We start from the raw sequence: 26069 nt of genomic DNA, 5'->3' as shown, positions 1-26069 counted from the left end.
ATGCGGAGACATTTTCTGCCCGAGTGGTGCTCAACCATCGAGCGTCGCCACCTGTACGGTGCTCTGCTGACATTTCTTCTTCTGCTTGGCGGCTCCACTTCAGCAGCAAGTGCGACAGACCACGTAAGCTTTTTCTTGTAGCTTGATATCATTTTGGCATCAGGTATTTTACATTTTCGATATACCTTATTAATTAGTTGATGAGCTGCTTCGAAAGATACATCTGTTCACGCATGGGCACTCAGACTCGCATATACTTGGATATTTTTCGGAACAGCAGGTAATTGACAGCAAAAGTCGTTTAATACCTTGAAACTTTATCCATGGAAGATGAAGATTCATTATCTCGTGACGTAATGCTTTAATTTTTATTTCTTGGAGGTGATTTATTTGCTACCCGCCTCTGCCATAAACATTCTTACTAATGTCGCTTAAAAAAAAAAAAGGCAGAATTGCTTCCATTTCTTCAGCTTACCATTTTAATTTTCTGAGACGGTTCACGTAAAGGTCAGCCAAACTCTCGGATGTCGTTAACAAGTTTTCTAGTATCATTAACAAAGTGTTAATGATAAGCTGATTACAGTTCTTTTTTATCTGTGAATAATCTTGTGCAGCGCAAGTAACTGGAGATGAAGGAAATCATGATTAAAAAAAGAAAAGCCACTCGTGAAGATAGTTACAGATTACTCGGATAATTGCACATGCGACTACATTTTGACATATCTGCACTGTCGGCCATATGGTTCAAGCCTGAGTGTTTTATTTATTTTTTATGGTGACGTTGCCAAGTCAAGGTAACATGAGCCGGAGATCCGAGACATAGCTGATTTGTACGGGACGGTGGACTTGAATGCGGACAAAGCAGGCACGGCGCCAAATACCTCAACGTTTGACAACGAGATGCACACGTAACACATACTCCACGTCATATCCACCACCTAGACAACATTTTGATGACGTCCTGCCCTCGGCATCGAGACCCAAGGAAAGTGCTGCTACCTCACCTAGCGGCGATTTAGCAGGTAGGGGGGGGGGGAATGGCTGGGAAAGGCAGAGGGAGGAAGACGCAGCCTACCAGCGGACGGCCCTGAAAACTACTGACATGGAATTGAAGTGCCTGAGACGGGATCTGAATGACTGTTGAGTGGTGAGAAGCGACTTGCGCTATCCAACCGCCCCAGGGAATGTCGGGAAGGGCCATTGTGCTTACATCGCGACGTCTGATACACTTCCTATCTTCTGCTTGGATAAATAATTGATGACGCTCAGACGGCGAGACATTCAGCGTCAACACCTAGTGTCTTGCTGACATTTTTTATCGTTGTTGTTGTTCTTGCTATGGGTAGTGGGCTGGTTATACTTGCCCTCAATTCGCTCGTCTGCTCAATGTAGGTCGTTCGCAGCGTCTACGGTTCTTGTCAACCCTCGTGTAATTATTAATTTGTATAGGTTTCCTTAAAATAAGTGTTGCTAAATGCTTCCATATTTTTAATTTATTTTGGCAGAACACGTATAAAGTAAACGGGTGATACCAGTTCTCTTTCTCACACATATATATAGAAGGTCAGGAAGTGCTAAACGTTTAATGGCCTAAATTGAACCACTCAATGAAGCTATAAATAACAGCACACCACCCCAACCCTCTAGTTCACCCACAGGTCAGCGCCCTTGTACAAATAGTCTCTGAGCGAAAAGTACTCTTGTATCTGACAGCGGATATCAGCTGGACGCGACGGTTATCTTTGAGAGCCACTCGCCCCACAGATCTCGACCACAGATCTGTCAACGATTCACACGACTATGATCGGCCTGCTAGACAGCTAGAGCCTATGTTTGGCTTCAGTGGTCGTTCATCAAGAGACCTCACAGTCGACAAATCGCTTTTTTTTCTCCTCGTCCTGCTTCAGTAAGTTTAAACAGTTCTTATAAGGTCGCTGAACAAGGGGTAAACAGTTGCGTACAAAGAAAATACCTCACGCGGAGGATTTCCCAAAACACCGGAAATGGATCCGAGAAATCGAAACGAGGCTTATGGTCTGGGATCTCCATATCTCGTCTGCTCGTTTGATGTACATACTGTATTCATTCATTTTCCTTCCTGAGAACAATTGGATATTATCCAGCACACCTGTAGCTTCCGATCTGTGTTGTCTTTGTCTCAGTGGACAGTGGTGATTTATTGCATACTCTCACCGCTCTTGCGTTAACGTAGTTCGTTTGAATTGTGACTGTCAAAAGCACTCAACTTGCCTTTATGGGCAAACAAGTGCACTTTGTTGTTGTTATTATCTTCTGTGTGCGTTTTTTAAGAAGTTTGGAGACAAAAGATAAATGAACAGTTTATATTTCACCGATGCCTTTTTTTTTTTTTTTTTACTACAAGCTGTTTTTTCCCACTCCCTTGCATTCCATGTCTGTGGAGAGACAGCCTTTTGCCATATGGGTGAGATATGCACATAACCCACAGGAAGCGAAAACGCCACAGATGCTTCTGCTTACTAAACAGACGAAGGGAAAAGGGAGATGCTCTCCCTCCAGGCCTTTCTTACCCCATTTCTCTCCCTCCACGTCTCCGTTAGCTGTGTCACTGAACGCACACCCTCAAGGTCGAGTTTTGAAAGACGTAGTCGGGATCGGGCGAGGCCAGCCTGCAGACCTTGGCAGTTGTAAAGCTTCCACATCGCAAATCATTAGCCACTTCAGACTTCACAAGACAACCACACGGAGACGCGCCTGGAGGAAACGGCAGCGAAAATGCCTGAGCATGCGCCGTGGTGTACCTGACGTAACGGCCATCGACCTGATTTTTTTAAAACTTGTTTACTTTTGCCATGCTTTCTTGGTGTGCAGGGAGTTTGGCTGGCTTCTTTGTCTGGAATGTGTTATTATTATGTTTTTAAGGCTTGTTTCTGCATCCTCCTACAGCTCTTACTTTGTCTCGGATTGCAGCAAAACATGAATATAAAGATTGTAAAATGTTTTGTTGACGATAAACACAGTTTGCCACGAATCTCGACTGTGTTTTGTAAACCGAGAACCTGTCCTCCTTACCTGCAGATGACAGCAACACCCATACTATGCTAGTGATCTCATTCACCGCGTTTGTTGGTTAAACTTGACAACTAACACACACAATCGGCTTCGCTCGGTTCAGTTTCCTCACACACATTCATTATATTTATATAATAATATCCCGGGGATGCCGATACTTACATCACTGCCCTTGGTTCGATACCCTTAAGGAGCAGCGAACTTCCCCCACGTCGACCCATCTGTTGGAAACAGCTACCGGACTCCAAAGAAGGTAAAGGGTGAGGTTGCGAAAGGGAGAAGAAGAGATGGTCACCACTCGGATAACCCTGAAAAAAGTGGGTCCCTAACACAAGCTAAAAATGTCTTTCGGAGCAACTCCTCTATAGGGATTTCTCTTTCTTTCTTTCTTTTTTTTTTTAATAGATGAAAACTTGCGTGAACACAGAATGTGTGTAGGCGTTGACAGTGAGACCGCTTGCGAGGGTGGGTCGTTTTCATGCCAGACATACCTCGGTGCGATGGCAAACATAGACTTGCACTCTGAAACCAGGCAAATCAATACGGGAAGGACTTCTGTTAAGTAAAAGCAATCAATGATTTATTGTATTATTGTTCCAACTTTGGCATGGGCAGACGACGCAGACGTGACTGCAGTGCCGCACACGTCTTACATGTCTGGGGTCAATAGCTGCAGCGAGGTCAACAGCAATACGTCGCCCCTTTGTGCTATTTTTCTCTTTGAGCCAGGTGCATGACACTGGCTGGCTTGGAATGTATGGGTGGCTGCAGGTATGATGAACTTGTACGAGTGCTACCCGTAGCTACGAATATAAATCATTTGACATCTGGTCGTATCGTAACAGACTCCCGCACGCGTTCTCACACACAACTAACTGCACAAGAAAACACCGATGTAGGCAAAACACAGGCATGTGTCCAAGTATCAGCATTTCACATTTACATGTGCATTTTTGGGGAATCAGTTTCTTCACGCTGTGATTTGCTACATTACCATGCCGCTTAGAAATACACTGCTGAGAGTTCGCCATCACCACACTCTCCCGCAAACCTGTTTGCGTATTTTCGCTGTTCTTTCTATTTTCGCTGTTCTTTCTTTCTCTGTCTCACTCCCCCGTCCCCAAATCATTTTAAAAGATTAGTCTACCCATACGGTGTTAAAGGCATCGCAGTGGCGTGCCAGAAACTTGCGTTAGTGAAGACAACTCACGCGTCATGTCGCTCTTTCCACTGGCCCAGGACCGCGCGCTTTCTTTAGAGCTGTTAAGGATGTTGGGGTAGGGAAAGGGGCAGACGTGCTAGGGTGTAGAACTGACAACTTCAAGTTCTAGGGAGCTCAGACTTCCTGAAGTGCAGAGTCGTGAGGTCGTGCTAGTGTGAAGAGATTATTCAACTCCTCACACTGACTTTCAATTTACATAAAATCCTCTATAGTGGAAAAAAATATAATACAAATAAACATTACAAGTGATTTTAAAAAATCATTTAAAAATTACACGATATGGGTTTTAAAGAAAGTGGTATTTTTTAACATTTATGAGTATCGGTATTTGAAGTGGCTCGATGTAAATAAAATGTGTACCCTGCTTAGGATACATGGATGAGTATTGAATTACAAAGTGCTTTGCTTGCCATAACTATGACACCTTAACATAAATTTTAAAAAAAAACTTTGGCATTGTTGCTGTGCAGGAGCCCAATATCAACCAGCTGATGAACAAGGGAGGAATAGCATACCGCGCCAAGCCCCAGAAAGCAACCAAAGCTCCATCGAGACCAGATTCACCACCCATGCTTATGTCGTCTTCGTTGTTGACCTTAACTCCAGGTCAGAGTTCTACTGAGTCTAACCTCCATTTACATTTGCAAAAAGCCAGTGACACGAATGGCGCGCAAAACTCCAACAAAACTGACTTGGAAACCTTCCTGTCCGACTACTACGAGCCGTGGTCAGGATGGAGCCCTTGTAACCGGAAGTGCCTCCGGACTCGTGTGCGCAGATGTCGAGGTGCGGCGCTGTGGCAAGGCCGTGCTGAGAGAGAACCGCCATTGCCGACGGGGAGGTGGCGCGTGTCCTCCCTCAGTTTCGATGAAGAACTCGGGCTACGCCGACGACACGACTTCATCGAGCGCGTGCTGTACGACGCCTTCTACACCGACTGGTCGACCTGGGGAGTGTGCACGCGCTCGTGTCGTCAGAGGCGTCGGCGGAAGTGCATCGTGCGCGACGTCTGCAGCAACATCGTTGTCCAGGAGATGCGACGCTGCAGCGTGTCCGGCTCTAAGTGTCCGCGCCGGAACCTACTTCCTGCCTATGAACCGCTGAACACCTGGCTTCATGCCGGAGGCAGCAGCAGCAGCTTCCAGGGCGTGGACTCATCCTTCACTCACACGAGTGCAATGGAGAGATCTGCACCAACCCCACCACCATCATCGTCATTTTCATCATTAGCCTTTACAAGAGAGATAGAGAACGAAACTGCAAGGAAAAGCGAGTAAGTCAGTCAGGAAATATTTTTTTCATTCACATCGCAGCTCTCACAAGAAATTTCAATAAAATTAAAGTGCGTCTGCACCATAGTCGTCTCATGACTACCATTTCCCTAGTCGGGCCTACTTTGATAATATTGTACATTTGAAACTCCAACTAAGATTGGCAAATGGGTAGCGGGCATCAAAGTGATTATAGCACCTTTAATTTCCTTGCGGATTAGTGAGCGTTAGTCCTGTGTGCTTAAATGCCTTCTGGTTTATTAAGAGATAGCCCTGTTAGACAACTACTTTATCTACTCCCGTACTCTTGAGAGATAACCCTGTTGTTTTGTTGTTTGCTGAATTTAGGAGTGATCGGACTCAAAAAAAATAAAAAAAATTGAATGGCTAATTGTATTTGTAGGGACTATCTGTTCACTGTGTATTCGCATGTTTGTAGGTCCTAGCCCTTTATTTGTGTTTGCGTGTGGTTGCAGAGAAGTTGAACAGCGAGGCTTCCGGTGCCAGCGAGATTGGTAGCGTGCAGGGTGTCTGCGGACTGAGGCCAGCGGTCACGAGAGGTTCGTACCGCGTGGTCGGGGGACAGGAAGCTCAGAGACACAGCTGGCCATGGCAGGTACGTGAACTTCAAGAAACACAAGCCGTAGTCATTGCCATAAGCAAGTAGGCGCAACGCAGCAAAACGTCTCATTGACTGACATCGACGCCGATGTCTGGGAGTGGAGCGGGGAATGTAACAAAACAAACATCAAACCAGCGGAAGATGTACGTGCTTGTGAACACGCGTTTTAAACTCAATATTCCTTTCCCACCCTACCCTCTCTCCCTGCACATAATAGGCGGCAGAACGGATACCTCATACTTCATTCGACACAAGAGCAAATGTAATGTTTTGGGAATCACTGGCTTCTACTATGGTAGTTATAAAGCTTAAGACTTCAGATGATTCATAGCAGGTGATTTCATAATTTGTGGAACTGTTGTCTAAATTATGTTGCACACATTCTGATGTCCACACTGTTGTCTACACCCGGTCACGCACCCAGTTGTGAGCGCACTGTTGCCTACATTATGTTGCATGCTTACTGTTGCCCACAGGTAGCGATTCTTACGCGTTGGGACGAACAGTACTGTGCCGGGACTCTGATAGCCCCGCAGTGGGTGCTGACTGCCGCTCACTGTGTCCAGAAAAGAGGGCGACAGCGAAGGATCGTGCTGAGGGTGGGAGAACATAATTTGGAGGTGAGTGATTTTTGAAGCTGAATATCGATGTCGAGAATGAGGCTGATTTGAATATCGTTGGGTTAAGGACGTCCTTAATGGTTTTGGCTATGAACTAGAGGGTGAAGCATCTTATTAATTACTGCACTTGCTGCTAAAGTGTGTGCGTGTGTGCGCTCGCGCGCCTGCTTTTTCATCGCCTTTTCCCTTTTTTTCACGGGACAGGAGTACGAGGACACAGAAGAGGAAATACGGCCTAACCGAGCAGACGTCTTCCCGCACCCGCACTTTGACTACACCAACATCACCAATGACATCGCCCTGGTGCACCTGAACAGGCCTCTGAAGCTGGATAGCCAGGTAGGCTTCGCGTGCCTGCCGGACGAGCACTTCACGCCAGACCCCAAGAGTCTGTGCTACATCTTGGGCTGGGGCAAGACAAGGAGCACGCACGTCTTCGGCGCAGACAGTCTGCACGAGGCGGAGGTGCCGTTGGTCAGCCGCAAGCGCTGCCAGCGGTCTTCGAGTATGAGATCACCGAGACACAGCTGTGCGCCGGCAGCCAACGGGGCGGCACAGACTCGTGTGCCGGCGACAGTGGTGGCCCCTTGCTGTGCCCCAAGACGGACAGTGCCACCGACACGACGCGCTGGTTTCTCATGGGCATCACCAGCTATGGCGAGGGCTGCGGCAAGAAAGGAAAGTATGGCATCTACACTCGCGTGCAGAGTTACTTGGACTGGATCCACGAAACCGTTAACTCCAACCGACAATCGTGACTAAACGGACAGTAGCAGCGGTTGAATGATATTCACCCTCTATCAACACACACGCGTTCAAACCTCCTTAAAATACAGAATTTTCTTCGTACACGTGTACATATTGGTTTATCCATCTTGTGAGTAATACAATTTGTTTATGGGGATCTTAGGGAAAAAGCCAGACTTACAATGACTAGTCAGACTTTCAGAATACGAACGCGTGTGTACTAAGCCATGTCTGGTCGAACTGTCCGGGCTCCTTCGGCCCAAAGTTTTTTTGTTTTTTTTTTATTTTATAAAAATTGCAGAAGCAAACTTAACTGCGATGTCTGTCGTCAATGAACAATACGGAACAGCAGGCATGTGTTTCGCAGTCATTATACACAGAGTTTCTTGTCACAAAGCAGCTTTGACATGTCGACAGCAGATGATGGCTGCTCAGAACTGACGCGCCTTCAACGAAGGGACGCAATCAATACGCAGTGTTGTTTAGCCCAGGAGTTGTCTGTCGAACGACCCGCGGAATGTTCTCGGGAGAAAAAAAAAAAATTCAGACGATCGACCTCTTTGCTCACTGAAGTGGTAATGCATAGTTTCGTGATAACTTGTAGGGTCCAAGCATGACTCTGATAACCTTGACAGTGTCTAAACATGTACAGTTTGTAGCCTTCCTTTACAGTTTCAGTTCTTGCTGCTTACCTCGGAACAGATTTCTTGTTTCTTCAAAAGGTCACGGTTAAGACTGGAGAGGGAGACAGGGTTCATTTCCTGTCGTTAAAAAAAAAAGTGTGTGATAGGTGTTCATCCAAACATTTCTCTGATTTCTTCTGTAAATGGAATGTGTTCAATCTTTATACGGTCGTCGACTACAGTGTACCAGTAGGGAAAGATTCAATATACAAGATTTTTACGGCAGGAATTGTGTTTATCGAATGGACATGGACTCTCTAGCATGGAATCTAAAAAAAGACAAACTCGGTGAAGCCGCAAAGCGGTGATTTTTACGACATTTTATCCCATTGGTTTGTACAGGCTGTTTAAGAAGCAAAAAGTCTTATCTTTCTAAGTTTCTCTTGCAGAAGTTTAAAAAAAACCGCATGGAGTTGTTTAGGATTTTTTTTAACGCACCATGGTGAGTTGTTGATGGGTGTGGACCCATTTGAATTATGTTCTTTACAGCTTTTTATTTTTAGGCCAATGTAGATTCAAAGGGGGGTAAAAATCCATGACAAAAATCTAATTAAAAGCTCTGAAAACGGAGATCAAATAAACACAGCCCATTTCTGTGTAATCAAGGACAGTAATAAAGATCCATTGAAAGCTGTTGGTGCTACTGAAAGTGTTTTAGGCATGAATGTGAAAGGTTTTTTAATACCAGTGATAATTCGGGTTGCAACAGTTTGAGAAGTTCTTTCTGAACTGCCTATGTCTTTTCTCAACTTTTTATACTTTGTTGTATAGCTTCCAGAAACTGTAAACTGATTTTTTAACATTCCGTCGTCAAATTTTAAACATATAAGTAATGATTGTAAGGATTGACACCCGTAAGTTGACTCTTTTCACAAAGCTCTGATTAGAAGAAAAATTGCGCCGTTGATAACATTGCATCATAAAGATTTTATATACATATATTGTTCTGAAAACACTCTATACTTCTTTCTGTTGTAAATAGTAACCGCGTTATCTGGAGAACATGTCACACAATCTTCGAAGGCCAATCGCCACGTGCTGAAATTTAAGAGATGGCAAAACTGGAGACTGGTCTATCGTGTGCACTCTTTTTCTCAGTTCTGGTATCTTCCTCGTGACGAACGATTTAAACATCAAGCATGGTTTGCTTAGACTGGCTGCTGCACAAGAAATCCAGAAAGCGGCATTACAGATTGCAGTAAAGGGATTTATTGTATCTTGTACAGGTTGGGGGGGGGGATGAATTGGTGTTTTACGCCGAGCCAGCAACTAAGCCTTAGCTGCTAAGGCAATATCACAGAAAGGCAACCAGCCCTGTAAACAGATGTCACATGCAGAGGTATCCTGTACAGGACGACCAGTCAGTCTTTGACGTTCGTAAGCCAGTTCTTCCTCTGGCCAGAGCGGCGTCGACTACTCTCCACTTGGTATATCTAAAGTCACTACACTACCCAACGAATCTGGTGAGCAGTTCGGAGATACTACTTACACAAAAGCCCAGTGTTTGTTGTTTGCGATTTGTGAGAGTGGTGGTACAAATGCAATAGAGTCAACGTCGACGCGCATGACACTAATAAGCGACAAACTATCCATTCAACCACCAGACAGGAATTACTTTGGATTTAGTCCGCTCTCAACCGGACAAATATAGAATTTTGAAATCTTTTTAACGTGAGAGCTATGTTGGTTTTTGTTTTTTTTTAAAAAAAAAAAAAAAAAAGGTGGTCGGCAAAAATTCTTTCATATTAATTTTTTCGGTTGAGAAGTGCCCAACCCTAAGTATCGACTAGTTGAAGTAAACGAAAAACGGGACCCCTTGATTTACACACCTCTGCCGCTTACGTCATACGCGGTGGCGCTAACGCTTTTGTTTCAAACTGAAAGTATCCATGACAAAAAGACTGCTCCTAATCTCTCACAAGGAACACAAAACACGTACACAGCGTGGTAGCCTCCTCCCTTGGGGTTGGGGGGGAAGAAAAGGGGTGTCCTCTAGGAACCTCTACTTGTAAACTGATTTGGTTCGGCACAACACCGAAAGCAGTTCTCCTGGAGTCGTAGCAACGAAGCGAGCGTTAAGTCGTTGACCTGAGGTAACATGGGGAACAAGAGTCTTGTTATGAAGTTATAAAGGTATCCAGACGCTGCTTTACCCTTGAATTATAGTTATATAGGGACAGCAAAAATGCCCTGGTTTAAAAAAAACAACAACAAAAACCCACATAAATACCCGCAGCGTCTTGGCATAGCAATATAACTACGAAAATAAGATTGTTTCCTTGCGTTCCCCCATATTGTCCTGGAGAAATGACTTGCTCTCGCTTCACAACTTTGGCCCCTTGGGTACGTGGAAGGAGGACGTCGTGGTAAGCAAAAGAAATCTCAGTTGGTAAGCAGCAAGGAGTGGACAGGCTACCATATGGGAAGATCCTACCAAAGATGCGCATTTGCCGCATCTCCTACCAAGACAAGTACCGGTGGTCTGCTTCCCGGCAGTGGTGTAGGAACCGGGGAAATGGATGCTGAAGGGGCTTTTTGTTCCGCCTCCCTCCGCCCAATGCTTAAGCCGTTTTTCATAAAGTGCAAAAAAAAAAAAAAAGAGGTAGTGGAGCAGAGAGAGAGCGACAAATGTCTAATCTTTATTTACAAGGGTAACAGAATAAGCAAAAGTTATGCTTTTTTACGTCTAGCCCTTAATCTAAACAAAGGAAAAAGCAACACTATTACAAATAAAAGGATTAATTAAAGAAGACACAAGGGGTTTTTTTTTTTTTTTCGGGGGGGGGGGGGTTGTTCAGCACACTGACTTGCAAACCTTGAATGTAATTAATATGATTATAAAGTTTATCTTTTTCTGAATATTACATGATTTCTTGTGATTGCAATAACTGGGTGAGCTATTTTTCAATAAGTTATAATTAACCATTTTTTTATGGTTATAAATTACAATAAAATTACACTGCTGTCTACGCTTGCTCGGAGTAACAAATGTCTGGTGCAACAGCTTATGCCCATGGTAACATCTTAGAAGATAAATATGCTCCTGGCATTGTACACAGCCTACTGCAATCCCATAACTGAAATATTCCTGCCAAATTTAATGGGGATCAGACAAAAGGTATGAATGAGATCTTATCTCTCTATCTCACACACACAAACACACATAAACTTCATCTTACATTAAAAAAAGTCACTCCATCATTTTTACTTTTTGAAATTGCTTCTAAACATCTCACAACTGAAAATGTTTGCCATGTCATCAAATTCTGCTTAGTGACCAGACACCATAAAGAGTGAAATGTGAGGGGCAAAATATGTGGAATGGTTGATGTATGTTTTAGCATACACAATATTAGACATCTGTTTTTTTAAATTATAACAAGAGCCATAACAAATTTTGGCAAATACAAGCACTGTGTTAACTCTATGAACACAGCTCTCTCCACTTTGAAACTGGTTATGAATTACAAACAATGACACTGAAACGCAATGTGATTTCAATTCATTGGATGACAGCTAAAGTGCCTGTGCTAAAAAAACAAAATGAAGTGATGTTTGCAGACTGTGCTTTTATAATTGTAAAGGGCACAATACTTGTTTGGCTTTCGTTTTCTTGTGGTGCAAAAGATATACAAAATAAATTTGAGATAAGCAAGTATTTATTCAATAGCCTAAAACTGAAGAATATTCAATATTTACCACAAAGGCAATAAGGACTCCATGAAATGCAGATTTTGTTTTATCCTTCAGCTTATAAATGGTGTGCATAAATATTTAACATAATCAGTGAAGGATGCAGGATTATTAACGTGAGAAAAACTGAAGATAACCAGTTAATGAAAGTGCCCTCTTTTTCATGGTAACACTTTTTAAAACTGAGAATACGTACACACCAGCACACAAAAATGGGCTGAACACAGCACAAAATGCACTTACTTGTAATGCCAGACTGTGTAATATGCATGATTATGGACAAGATGTGTGATTAATGTAACTGAACCCTGCAAAATGCTTCAAATAAAACATATTTCCATTAGTTACACATACTAACATCCCAGCGGAATGGACATTTTTGTTTAAAAGACAATAAGTACAACATTCCACAACACTGGAAAACAATTATGCCTACGAGAGAAAAAAAATCTTTCCCAATAAACACACAATACCTTCATGCCAAAAATCTGTTATCTGGGAATTTTAGGAGGGATACACATTTTGAAAACAAATTAAAGCATTTAGCAGGATTGTGCACACATTAGAAATTCTCCCCGCAAGAGAAAGCTTTTCTCCAAAGTCAAAACATTTACAGAGTATCACAGAATCATTACTGTTATGTTTTCATACCTTTTATCATACATTTCTGAATAACTTGTGAAAAATACAAGTAACTATTGACTATGGTCTAGCCAGCAAGGTCTAACACAAATTTACTGTTTACTAGAATCCTGGCAGATGCCAAAGCATCACAATATGACACTGTAAGTAAACAGTTTCACAATTTTATTATCTCACAAAAGAAAACGACATTTTCCCTTGGCAATCAAATACTTTCTGCTGCAGTCTTGAACATGCACACCCAGATTTGTGTCATTGTCAAGCAAGGGCAATAAGTGATGAGTCACAAGCTCACTTTGCAAAGGGGATTAACTTTAGCAAACTGTATAACCTCAACTGATTTAGGATCCAACACAAAACCTGTCCATCTCATTTGCCCATTAATTAAACTTATAATTTCCACACTTCTTCTACCGATTAAAAGTGGAAACAAACAGTTAATGCCATATATAATGGCATGTTGTGGATAGCAGGTAATATATCATGGCAGTTAAGTTGGAAAGAGAAAGAAATGTGCTGATTAGACCGATCACATGTACATGCACATATTTTATTAGAACATAGAACTTTTTCACAGGTTTGTGATCTTAATAACCAAGTCCCTATACCTCATTTTGTTCCACCCCCTGCAAAAAAAAAAAAAATCCAAACAAGACACACACACACACACACACACAAACACTGAAACAAAATAATATTCAAAGGAATGGTCATATTTGATCATATTCAAGCACATAAGATTTTAGTTTGTTTGGGTAATGAGCAATACATTTTTGATTTTTGTAAAACATAATGAATATGCCAAATTCATGAAAAATGTGTGAAATGTCAAGCATTTGGATAAGAAACCACTCCAGTGCTATCAAAAGTGGTTTGATAATAGAGGTCTATACTTCATTCATATCGTTCTGCAAGGTGTACATTTTGTCTTTTTTGTTATATACATATTTCTTGTCAGGAGGAAATGTCATGCAATGAGTATTTAGAGATTTTATAGGTTTTAAATAAAAGTGTATTACAGTTTCATATTAGCAAACATTTCAAGACCCTTCAGAAACAAAAATCTCTCAAGCATTAATAATCTGCATGCAATGCTCTCCCTGCCAATTTAAAAAGGCCAATATCTAAGCAACCCTGAAGATTTAGCTTAAAATATTCAAGGGAAAAGGATTCTCTTCACACAGGCTCAAGGTACTCTTTTCAACAACTCGTTCACAGCACCCTCTCAACATGACTGCATGAATGCTGTCAAGTGCTTTTTGGTACTTGCTTTAGGGAAACACACCAGATGAATAATCTACTGTAAACAGTTTTTAATATCTATAACATTGTTTGGATATCAACTTTTTACAACAGAATACAGGATTTCACTGGAAAACAGTTTAAACTAGAGTAAATTAAAAAGACCCACATGGTTCTATGGTTATTTTTCATTGTCATAAATGACTGGAAATTTTATCAATGATTTTATAAGTAAAATAATGACACAATCATGAAATTTCAACTGTAAAATTATCACACCTAATGCAAGCACCTTGCAACCCTTGATGTAACATGGCACTGCCACAGAAATAACTATTTTACTTACAATAGCACATAACTTTTTCCCTTAAAATTACAGTAACACTAACCACCTCTCTGCTTAAAATCTGGAAAAGGTCTGCTCAACATCGCACAACACTCTGTAATCATTTCTTCTCATCTTTAAAAAAAATGATTTGCATTCTGTACAGGGTTAACAACATAATGCAAGAACAAGTTTAATATGCAGATGATGTTCTCAATCAACACCCTATACTTCATTTCTATTGATTTCTTCAATGGATGACTTCACAGTGTTAAAGCAGATATAATTTAAATTAAATTATATTGTAAAAAGTATTACGGCAGTAATAAAACCGTTCTATTTGACTAGCAATTTTCCAACGTGCTCTTGTCTTAATTTTTGCTTTGCTGATCGTAAAATGATGACACACACATATCACATTACATCTTTACTACTGCCCAGTATGATTTAGGCAGAAATAATGAGACATTGCAGATTCTGTTCCCTTTAAAATTGAAATTCCACGGCAACCATTCATTTTGTCCACAACACTCCTGATACATGCTGCTGATAATAGCCGTTCACAAATTAATGTGCACAGCAAAAGAAGCAGGAAATATATTCCCCTTAAAGCCCATCCCATGCTGAAAAGTCACATTCGATCGTCTGTCATTTCCAGAAACTGTGCATAGACATCACGGATGCATTCTCCTTTAGAGTTGAAGACAAACTTGTAATAACTGCCATCTGCACAGATCACTGAAAACAGACAAGAATCTGGGTTTTGCTTTGTATGGAACAGTAAGATATCTACTGAACTAATTACTTTTTTTAGGAATGTTTTGATAGTTTTATGTTTTGCTAAACTTCTATTTTTGGTGAACAAACATTTGAAGGCTTTACATCTGTGGTGCACTCCCTTTATTTTTGTTATATCTATATACATAGGTACTATTTTGTGTTATAATTTGTTTTCCAATTTTTATTGTCTTCATTGCTGCAGAAGGAAAGTTTCCATTATTAGATTTGTTCTAATGGACAATAGAGTAACACTGTCATTAATATTATTAATCATTGAAAGATGGACAGTTTCACAATGAACTAATAACGTAGCTGAGACACTAATAGCTTGGGCTGATGCTGATTTAAAAATAACAATAAAAAAATAACTTCTATTTGTGAGCCTAAACTAAAAGATAAAAAAGCAATAGTGACTCAAGCTCGGTATTTTATTATGGGAGTCATGTCAGTAGCAGGCAGCTGAATGTAGTAAAAAAGTTTAGATGTTACAAAAAGAAATACCAAAAAAATCAACATGCTGTAACTTACCAATGACAGAGTTAGCATCAGCGCCAAAGGCACAAATGCAGTGAGAGCCACCAGGCACTTGAAATTTGGAGAAGCTCCACTTTGAGCTGAAATACTTGGGCAAAAAGCTTGCTGAAGCCAAGCTAGTGAACAAAGGGCAATGCATTTTTTCAAAACCCAATGGCAAACATGGAAAACATCAGCTGAGAGGGATTCTTAAATATACAAATGTTGCTATCCTAAAACAATTTGAGATTTATCTGATTTAGCTCTGGCTATAAACTTCAGAATGACTAGCAAATATCAGATTATCAACAATGTCTCATTCAAAAGAGTATTAAGAGCAAGAAGTCAAAAAAGATTTCAGAATGTTAACCTCAGCATACCTTGACTGTTTGTTCTTCTTTTGGTCCTCTGTGGAGAATATGTGCACCGTGCCATGGTCACTGGATACACACAGCAGTGTTGAATCATGGCTAAAATTAATGCTGCAAAAGCATATTTACAATAAAGTAGCTGTCATTTGCCTTTAATTGATAATAATGCTTTAAAACATTGTCAAGCAATGGGTTAGTCTTCTCTCTAACTTGCCTTGTTTATGGTCTACCTTAATGTCCAAATTAAAAGATATTTGAGGATTAGCAGAAAAGATTTTTAATATCTAAATGGACAGCATATTTCAGTGAGTAATGTGAACTTAGTCTACTTGTACTCCTGTATTTTTTTTTTTTAAATTTATAAATGGCATTTTCCCAAATTTTCACTTAAAAAAAAGAGTTTTGTTACTCACCAGTAAATGTTTGCACTGTTGGCTCCTCTTCTCAGTTCATGAAGTTGCAGGCCAGACTGAGTGTCAAAGACACGGATTAAAGTTCCCTGCAACATATAGCACTTAAATTAAAAATAAATAAATTTTAAAAAAAGACAACTTCATGTAACTTTAAAAGCAAATTAAATTTGAAAATGCACTGATCTGCAACTTTCCCTCCCACATTCTTGCCCCCACCTTTTTTTTCTGAATGGGGGAGAACTTTATACCTTTATGAATGTATGTATAAATTTTATTAGCCCTCAGTAAGCATCAATGTTTTACTAGACTGCATGAAATGTAAGAAAAATCCTGCCTGAAAACCACAGTTATGCCAATGCAGTAAGATAAAAACAAAAATGGTAAAGGCAATAGGGCCAACTCATTAGAGAGTAAATTGAGAGAAATAGGTAACTGTCCCACAGTTATTAATTATGTGAAAAAAAATGTTTCCTTGAAAATATGAATGTTATGGGATACTTTATGTCACAATATGCACAGAATTGAAAAAGGAATTACTAAAGCTTTCCAGTGAAGCACCCTCCCAAATAAGCCATACACCACTGAACTACTTCAAAACTATAAGGAATAAGTAATTTAGCTGCAGAGCTAAACATCTTCAACATGCCTGGTATCATTACCAAAGACACATCCAAGGATAAACTAAAATCTTGACCATAGAGATTGTGAACAACTTATACCTGCTTAGGCCCACATGTACACAGATGTCTAAGCTGAAGGTGCAGCGAAAATAAGGATGAGGAATCTTCATTAGCTTCCCAGACAGCAGACACCTCAGCACATTTATTTCAACTGGACTGCACTCAATCACTTTCAGTGTAGAAGCCATTGCCCTTGTGGAGGCAACCAACACCTTTAACTCCAATGAGGGCCTGACCAACAGCAGAGCACATCTTTCAGAGCCTCCAGCCAGCTACTGTAGGTAGCAGAAGTAAGCTGACCATTCTTAGCTCCAGAATGACTCTAACTCTACAGTGGTTCCCTTACAAATGTGATGTACATGGAAATGAGCAGGCAGACAAACTGTCCAAAGAGCCAGCATTCTTAAACAAGTAGACCATCCAATTCCATATACCAAGGCAAATTATATCTTCTAAAGCAGATTCCACTCTGCCTGGAGAAAGAAGTTAAAACTGGGTCCAGACACTGACAACTTCCAGCTGCCTTGGCAGGCAGGACCAGGTCATCATCTTCAGATTAGAAACTAGTCACTGTGGACTCATACCTGCACAAGTTGTTGATGACCCTTACGAGTGAATGCTTCTGTAGAATGGAAACTCAAACACCAGAGCTCATCCTGCAGATAAGCCCAAGATCTGACAACCTATGATATGCTGCCTGGCTGGAGGTAGTGGAGCTAAGGGAGAAGCTCTGAGGACCAACAGAGATTTGCTGAGGATGACCACAGCCTTCACCGCAGCTACCAGACTGACATTGTGATATATGACAAGATGGATTGCAGGAAAAAAAAAAAAGAAAGAGAATGAACAAAAGCTGTAAACTACAATGAAAATGCAAGAAATACAGTAAAGCACACAATGTTTCTTAAGAAAATGTTTTGTGTACTTCAAGTGAATACTTTTTTCCCTGATACCTTCTCAGATGCTGTGGCCAGGCGGGACCCTGGCAGGTTCATGGCCATGCACGAGAGGTTTGCCTCGTGGGCGGCAATGTCTAAAGGTGATTTCTCTGTGTCTGCTAAATCTACGATCTGAACATGACCAAGCTTGCGACCAGGGAAGGAAAGAAGGGAGTTGTTGCTGTTTGGGCACATGACACACAGGCCTGGAGTCACACACAAAAATTGTTCTTGAACACAATATGCAAATGCAACATAAATCGTATCCACCAGTTTTCTAAAATGAAATATTATCATTAATATTAGATCTTCTCGCAGATTATTCCAAAGAATCTATACACTAACTTCATTATTTTAATACTATGAAAATAGCAATAGTCACTGATAGTTACTATCAGAGATTTTCTAAATGTAGCTCCTTAATAATAAATAATTTTTTGTTGCATTTAATGTAGTATACTTAAGCTTCAGCCATTTTCAAGAATTTTACATTTGGAACTCTTTCGTTTGCTAGTAATGTCAAACGTTTAATGTTATACCTTTTGGATTGCTGCCTGTTTCAAACACATGCAACTGCTGTGGGTTTTGTGTAAATGTGTAGACTTTAATCATGGTATCCAACACCACAACAATTCTGAAACCCATTTACCATAAAATGAATTAGATCATACAGATAAAATGCATAAAAATGCAGATTCAAATAATGTTGAAAATTTTTGATTATTACAATTCTGCCTAATGCTTTTAAGATGATTTAACAGAAATGCATTTCACTTAAAAAATGACAGATGTGTATGAACTCAGAGACTATCTTGTACCCACTCATATCCTTCTTTAAGCCTGCTAATAATTGTGGGATAGTCAACACAAAGAATTTTTGTGTAGAAACTGAAAGCCAATATGCTCACATTTTCTTACAATAATCATGAGATTTGACTGCTGAAACACTAACAGTATGGAAAAACCTCATTGACAAAAAATATGCATTATTGGTGCTATTTGTTTCCTATAAAACATTTTGTAACTCTTCCAAGTGTGAAATCTTCAGCTTTTAACGCATGCTGCACAGGAGAAAAAAAAAATTAAAATACTTATGAGAGGATCTTTATATTTGGATTGCTGAAAGAAACTGGACTGAGATCAGACATACAAAATGAACAGAACGGATAATGCACTTGTGGCTGACATGCTTATGAGCTGATATTAGTTCATACCTGTCCCGTCGTAAACGAACACTTCTGACATCTGAGGAGAACTCCAACTCTATCACATGCTTCTTTTTCAAGTCATCCCAGACCATGACTGAACAAAACATCAGAATATATGTGGTAAATTTTGTCAAAAGTACTTCATATTTTAAAAGGAGGTGGAACTATTTTAATCAGTCCTTATTCACTCTGAAGAATATCACAAAATAAATATATAAACATATACTGTAAAATCTCCTTATTAAGACTTGCTAAAATCCCAAATCAGGTTGCAATTGAGAGTTTGCTTTCATTCCACAAAATGACTTCAACCACCTATAAATTCAAGTTCATTTACAGACAACAATAAACTGTGAGGAGTGGGACAGCAATTTCAACCCAAAACAATATCGCTCCAGCTACATCATCCCAATACCAAAACTTGAATCAATCCACGCCACAATAAATGAATGCGCAAAAATAAATTAACTCCCTGGCAACACTGTTAGTCATGTCTCCATCTTACACTGTTTATATGCCTTCACACCTTCACCTACTGCTTTACATTCTACTCTTGTACCTCATCTTTATGTTGTTCCCTGTTCCTATACATACCTCACTCTCTACCGGCTGTTATCTTTCATTTAGTCGAGAGAACGACCTATCTTGGTCATGATGCTGTGCATTATAAGTTCACACCATTATAATTATTATAAGAAGCGACATCTATTTGATGTTGACCAAACATCTGCATTTACATTTGATACAAACTTCCAAAGTAAAGAATCAATAACAATAAAGCTTTAAAAAAGATTATTAAGAGAAAATTGCGTTTATGTGCCTTACAAGTTCTCTGAGGCCTTTTCTGTTTAGTGACATGGTGGCAGAATTTGTTTGATTGCATTACTTAAAGCTAATACCTACTTGTGTCATCAGCAATTGATTCTTCTTTTGCGCTTAGGTTGATTCAACATCTTGGAGAACAGTATGCATGAAACCCTCCTCAACTACCACACTTCTATTTCTGTTGGTGTGTACACTAAAAACTACTACACTTCTATTTATGTTGGTTTAAGGCTGAATTACAACCTATGCTTTGCAGACGACATAGATCTGTTAGCAGGAACAGGTAGCAGGTAATAATTGCAAGAACTTACCAACAGACGGACAGACAATTCAAACGCATATGAAATAGAGACCAGCAGTGCTAAGGAGCAAAGTCATAATTACTGACGGTGTTAAAGAACAGATGAATGGAGTATGGCTCAAAGAGATAGTTTTAAAAGACTTGGGAGCTGCTGTCATTGAAGAGTTGGGAGCTACCGTCTTCAATGACAGCAGCTCCACAACAGATATCCACATCATGATCGCAACAGCAACAGTGGCAATGACATGGTCTGATATAGCCATAACATCAAGTTTACTATAAAGTATAATCTGTAAAAGTCTCTTGTAGTACAGATCCTGCTTTATGGATGTGAAATGTGGACTCTTCTGCTTGTTGGTATGGAGATAAGAAACAATGTATTTAAGAACAAATGCCTGAGGAGGATGCTCTGGATCTCATAAAGAGATCATAATACCAATAACTTTGTACAAATTAAGGTTGCCACACTTGCAGGACACCAGGAGCCTCTACTTGCAACAGTCGTGACATAAGTTGGTCTGGTTTAGCCATATAACCTAGCACAATATCCTGTCGAAGACTGTCCTTCAAAGTATCTTAAGTATCAAAGTAAAGGGTGGTTGATGCCATGGTGGCCAGAGGAAAGAACTGGCTTCCAAACATCAAAGACTGTACTGGTTGTTTTATGCAGGATCTGCTCGCTATTGCTAAAAACAAGAATGAGTGGTAAGCATTGTCAGCTGCTGTGTCTATCAATGCCAATGACAGGTATCAGTCATGGGATGAATGACTAATTTGACTTTTGATGTTGGGGCGATGTAGCTGTGAGATGATATTTAAATGCTAAGAATATCAATAAACAATGCCTCAAATTTTTTTAAAACTGTAAACACAATTAAAATTTAACAACTTATTTCAAACAATTTATTTTAGAATAAACATTCTTTCTGATGTGCTTTCTCCTTGAAGTTAACTTACCTTTGTTTGGTGGATATTTGGGATTTTTGCCACCTCCAACCAAAGCCAGATAATTACATCTGAACAGCATCTCAATGTGTCCAATCCCGCCATCTGCAAAGTCTAGAAATGATATGATATTAAAAACAAAAGCACAATTCTATTTAAAAATTCATAATTTAGGTTCTGGGGCAGTGAAGTCTAAGATAGTTATGTGTGCAAAGGGTTTGCATACCATTTTGACAAACTAGCTGTAGGCTTTGTTGCCATAACTTTTGTCCTTGCAAATTTCCTTCTAGTTTCCACATTTTTTTAGCAGGAAACTTGGCAAGCCATCTGGTGTCTACTATGATTACTATGCCTGAGCAGTCAGTCACCTTACTGTTTTATGAATTTGTGGAAGTGTTTTGAATTGCAATATGGACAAGTTTTCTTTTACGTTTTATTTTTGTTCTCAGTAGGTTAAAAAAAAATCCTTTCATAAATGACAAAGAAGCTGATTACAAAAGGCGCTGATCCAAATCTTAATAGCATAAATGCCATGACTGCTAAATACTCAAAGAAGCAGAAAACAGTTGTAAATGTCAATTATTGAACACTAGGCTGTCAAACATCAGAAACTAGCAGGGACACCCAGTGTTGCCTGGGAAGGATTTCTCCTACAAGCTCTTGCAACTGTTGATTTTAATGTCAACTTCAAGCATACCTCTTGACAAGTACTTAATGTGTTTTAATCAGTGAAGCAGAAAGGTGCAACACTTACTCCAGCAATGATGCATGTGTGATGAAGTGCTACTGCTGCTTCAAGGTCTTTGTACTTTGGCTATCCTAAGAGTTTAAATGTCTAGGTTTACACTGTACTCTTGATGGTCTCCCTTCCCTTTTGATCTTATTATCTCTCCTCAGCTTAGTGCAGCAATAAAAGACATTGTTCTTTTCACGTAAAAGAGAGACAATGGGTGCCCTCATGTATTGATGGCAAAATCTGCCAAAAATTGCTCTGCACAATAGATATTTAAAATTTAGGACTGCTACTAATACCTTACAGTGGATAAAATAAACATTAAAGAAATTTATAAGATCCTCCACAGCAAAAGACAAGACCCAAACATTTTCTTTTTGTAGATGCCATACTCTTCTTAGTTTGTAAAATGGTATGTTACCAATCATTAGCAGCTTCAATTCTCACACATTTCATGTGTTATTCTCAAGTTTATTCACCACTGTTCTTCTCCTGTAACTCACTGGATGCTGACTATCTACTGCATAATTTTGACTGCTACTGCCTTAATGAGGAGTAATCAAAAGGTTGTGTGATAACTTCAGTTAGATGCAAGGCACAGAGACAATATTGAGCTCATAGCCTTGGAATGCACAAAAATTCCTATATTTTAAAAAATATATTTAAAAATGAACTATGAGCAATAAACATAAAAAATGCATAAAATAAGCAGAAATCAACTGTTCCTATCTGAATCCATCATGACAGTGCATTTATTTGGTAAATCCAAAAGGAATGAGGTTCCCTGATTGTCTATTTCTGCAAGAAGTAGACTTAAATAGTCACACATCAGGTAGAGATAAATGAACAATACTCGTGGGATGAAAACCAACTATAATATTGCATTTAATAGGCACTAGCCTTTGCAGTCTGATACTTGATCTTTGAACTGCTGGTCATTGTCATCTTTATGCAGGAAGGGTGGTTAGTGTGCTATAATGGGAAATGTCACAACATCCTGTCAAATCTGCTTCCTTTATGGGCTAATGGATATCGTTATTCTTGAAAATGATTCAGTTAACATAATTATTAATTTGCTTTTTCCTTTTATAAGTCTGTCACACACCTATGTACTATATGTCTATGATGTAGCCAAAGAGTGTACACCATAAATGCCCAGAAGAGATGGAACAAGTAAAGCCAGTCTCCATGAATAGACAAGCAGAAGTAAAACTTTCTGTTATTTTTCTTTCATATGTGTTTATGTTTGTGTATATGCATGTGTGTGCTGGCATGAGTGTCTCAAATCATTAAATGGCAGCTCAATTGATCATTTACAAGTTATGCTTCTGTGGGCTACTGCTGCCAGTAACCATTTTTAACACATATGCTTATACTCAGATATCCATATTTAGTTGTTATAATAAGCGAGTTCTTTAAATTTACTTTTTATTTTACATTGACACAAACTTTTACTTTTAATCTTGAAGTAAAAGTATTTGAAGACATTTGTCTTCCTTTATGTGGCTGCTCATTAACTTGAGCTGCACTGCATCAGACAGACTAGTTGAACAGGTACATGTTACAATTCATTATATTATTTTACATTCTCTTTGAAGATATCAGCGGTTTTAAGACAATTTTCTGAAAAACATTTATTTTAAATTCCCTCAAAGCAGAACTTCAACCACACACATTTTTTTCCTTGTTTTTTTTTTTTTTTTAATCATCTTCACCCATTTCATCAGTTCATAATCAGAAAAAGAAAATGACACTACCAAATATGGCAGGTAATGTTATTTGCTTGGTTTTTATGGTTTCTCCAATTAATGAACTCTGGTGGTGTAAGTTGATGAGTTAAGAAAAAAATTACCTTGTCTTTCTTTTTCTTTCAGTGGATCTGAGTTATAGACTCTGAAACCATTCTCCATACCACAAGCAAAACATCCTGAAAAGATTATAATCATTATAACTGAGAAGGTGCTGACAAAGAGAAAAAAGATTACTACAATAATGATGACAGTAAAATGATTTCGGTAAGAGGGTTAAGGGTTGAGAAACCAGAAGGAAACTGGAAAATAGATGGTGGGGAGAAAAAAAAACTTTCTATTAACACATAAACACTGCAATAATGCACAGTAAGTGTAATAATATATTTATGAATATCAAATATCTAATGTTATTACCCATAAATATATATTTATATCAATCTAAATATGTGTGCCTCCATGAGATAGGAAGTTGTCATTCTGGGGCTGAAGTTTCATCTCGCCGGCATTTTCTGCATCACTAAATCTCTAACCTCCTGAGAGCTGACTGGTCGCCAGGCGAGCGCCATGCATGTGAGCTGTGTCACCCATTTCACCGCAGCGCAGCTCTTGGGCCATCAACATTTGCATACGTGGCCTTGACACTCAAACCCTGAGGGAACACCTAGGAAAATCCACTTGTGCTCATGTGCAAACCAACTTGTAGTACACACGCAGGTTTTTCCCAAGAATCGGAGGAGGACAATTTAACATCTTTTCACATTGCGCTATTGACGAAAAGCTGAAATGTGCTGCATTTTGAGTGTGTGGTATATAAAGTATTATGTTCTATTAAAATCCATTTGATATATTTCTGTGATTTTCAGGTTTTTTTTGGCAAATAGTATTTGAGAAGGCAGCAAGGTCAGTGTCGATGACAGTGACTAGTAAATGTCTTAAACTGACTGAAAAGAACCGAGTGTTTGTGAGAAATGCTTGTAAATATAGCGATACAAAGTCCTTGTCTGTAGAGAAAATGACAACATTGGTAACCTTTGTTTCTTTGTACCATTACAAATCAGCTGAAATAGGCCACACATTTCTATTTTTATGTCATTCTCAGCAACAGAAGGGAAGAAAGACGAAGATAATATACCACCATATAAAAAGCCAAACTGGACAAATATACTAGTCTGATATATGTTGAATCGAGTAATGAATTGTACAACATGTATTAGAAGCAGCATCAGTGTATACTTCTCCTTCTTACATAAAACATTTGTGTACAGATATTTCCTACTTTTTATTATTTGTGCAGATATGCCTTCAAAGACTGTTATTAGTGATAAACACGATAAACGAGAGATTACTGTAAGCTGTTTTGACCTGCTAACTGCTTCGTTCTGTCAAGAACCACAATATGAGGAACTTTTCTTCTTGATATATGATAAAATCATGAACGAATAAGTCAGAATGGTGGTAATGTTTTCAAACAGTATAAGAGCTTAAAATGGGTGAATTATTTGATTTAAAAATTATTTATCAATGATTATATATTACATCACATGTAATTCAAATTCAGATTGTTTATAAAAGTCACTGCAGCTTGTGATCTAATTTTTTTATCAACAAAAACAAAATTCATGATGTGAGATTTATAGGGTGATATTTAGGAACACACTAAAACAAAATAAGTACTGCTAAGTAAAACAATCATTAATTAGATATTATTTCAGCATGGGAAAATTCAATCAAAGTTAGACAAATCTGAAGTTAACAAAAACATTTTAAGCTTATTTAAGTGGCTCGTCAAACGCGATCGAGTCTAAATCTTGTTTCCTTGCAAAGAAGCCATATGTGTAAACTATTTATTTAATTAGATGAAAAAGCACGTGGCTAACATTAAAAAGAAAATGTTATATTTGTTTGGCCCTTACAGCGTCTGATATTTTCCACATACTATGTTTCAACTCTTTAGCTAAAGCTGTCTATTTTATTTGATATCTTGCCTACGAAATATTCCTGGAAAACTTCCTCACATCCGATTGATAATAAATAATGCGATCACACCTGATAGCGAGTGACTGAAGGTTTTGAATAAGTTCATAATTATTTTGAAAAGAACAGTGTTATAACGAATATTTAGTGAGTTTCATCCCAGCATTATGTTTCTATCTAATCATAAAAACGCTCAACCAAATCATTGTTAAGTGGGAGGTGTGTCACAAGCCTTTTATTAAAAAAAAAAATCTGATGATAATCTACGTTGTTGTGCTTATGTTACCACTGCAGTGTGTTAGAATTTACTAGCTCATTTCATCATATCTATTAGCCGGATTCATATCAATAATTACCTTGATCTTGATTCCAGCCACAATATAATAAGCCGTTATTATATGGGTTTGCAGGTCCTAAATCCATATTCACAGAAACTCATATGTCAAGGATTCTGTCCCATTACCGGAAGTACGAAGTAGCAGTTTTCCCCATTTGGCAAATACTCAAACTTCTACAATC

General features: G+C 39.2%; 2 protein-coding genes and 1 long non-coding RNA gene across 5 annotated transcripts; 2 read left to right on the top strand and 1 right to left on the bottom strand.

Annotated features, from left to right (window-relative positions):
- On the top strand, window positions 1–8850 carry LOC112561193 (transmembrane protease serine 9-like). The gene is given in 6 exon segments (XM_025233514.1): window positions 1–123; window positions 4744–5446; window positions 6021–6160; window positions 6643–6786; window positions 6991–7282; window positions 7285–8850. Coding segments are annotated over 6 exon segments (1662 nt in total). The 3' UTR covers window positions 7545–8850.
- Window positions 8851–11400: 2550 nt separating this feature from the next.
- Window positions 11401–26058, bottom strand: LOC112557931 (WD repeat domain phosphoinositide-interacting protein 3-like). Of its 3 annotated transcripts, none has more exons than XM_025228094.1 (10): window positions 25907–26058; window positions 23678–23752; window positions 21105–21206; window positions 19028–19115; window positions 18353–18447; window positions 17829–18019; window positions 16196–16281; window positions 15792–15893; window positions 15427–15548; window positions 11401–14856 (listed from the first exon to the last, which is right to left on the bottom strand). In XM_025228094.1, the coding sequence occupies exons 1-10, from the start codon at window positions 25971–25973 to the stop codon at window positions 14750–14752; spliced, it is 1035 nt and encodes a 344-aa protein (XP_025083879.1). In that variant the 5' UTR covers window positions 25974–26058; the 3' UTR covers window positions 11401–14749. The 3 variants fall into 3 exon arrangements, with proteins under 3 accessions (XP_025083879.1, XP_025083883.1, XP_025083893.1); XM_025228098.1 differs by lacking the exon at window positions 25907–26058 and adding an exon at window positions 23991–24136; XM_025228108.1 differs by lacking the exons at window positions 23678–23752; window positions 25907–26058 and adding an exon at window positions 21847–21984.
- On the top strand, window positions 22812–24423 carry LOC112558019. Its single transcript, XR_003098054.1, has 3 exons — window positions 22812–23031; window positions 23700–23840; window positions 24042–24423. It is a non-coding gene; the product is annotated as an uncharacterized LOC112558019 (long non-coding RNA).
- Window positions 26059–26069: the final 11 nt, after the last annotated feature.

The sequence above is a fragment of the Pomacea canaliculata genome, linkage group LG1 (assembly GCF_003073045.1).
Source record: "Pomacea canaliculata isolate SZHN2017 linkage group LG1, ASM307304v1, whole genome shotgun sequence".
Classification (NCBI taxonomy): Eukaryota; Metazoa; Mollusca; class Gastropoda; order Architaenioglossa; family Ampullariidae; genus Pomacea; species Pomacea canaliculata.
Note: the sequence above shows the minus strand (reverse complement) of the source record. Positions and strands in the feature narration are given on the sequence as shown.

Coding starts and splice junctions, on each gene's coding strand:
- LOC112557931 (XM_025228094.1), bottom strand. CDS start 25,973: ATGGATTTAGGACCTGCAAACCCATATAATAACGGCTTATTATATTGT. Junction 23,753..25,906: donor TGGCTGGAATCAAGATCAAG/GTAATTATTGAT, acceptor TAATCTTTTCAG/GATGTTTTGCTTGTGGTATG. Junction 21,207..23,677: donor GAAAGAAAAAGAAAGACAAG/GTAATTTTTTTC, acceptor TATCATTTCTAG/ACTTTGCAGATGGCGGGATT.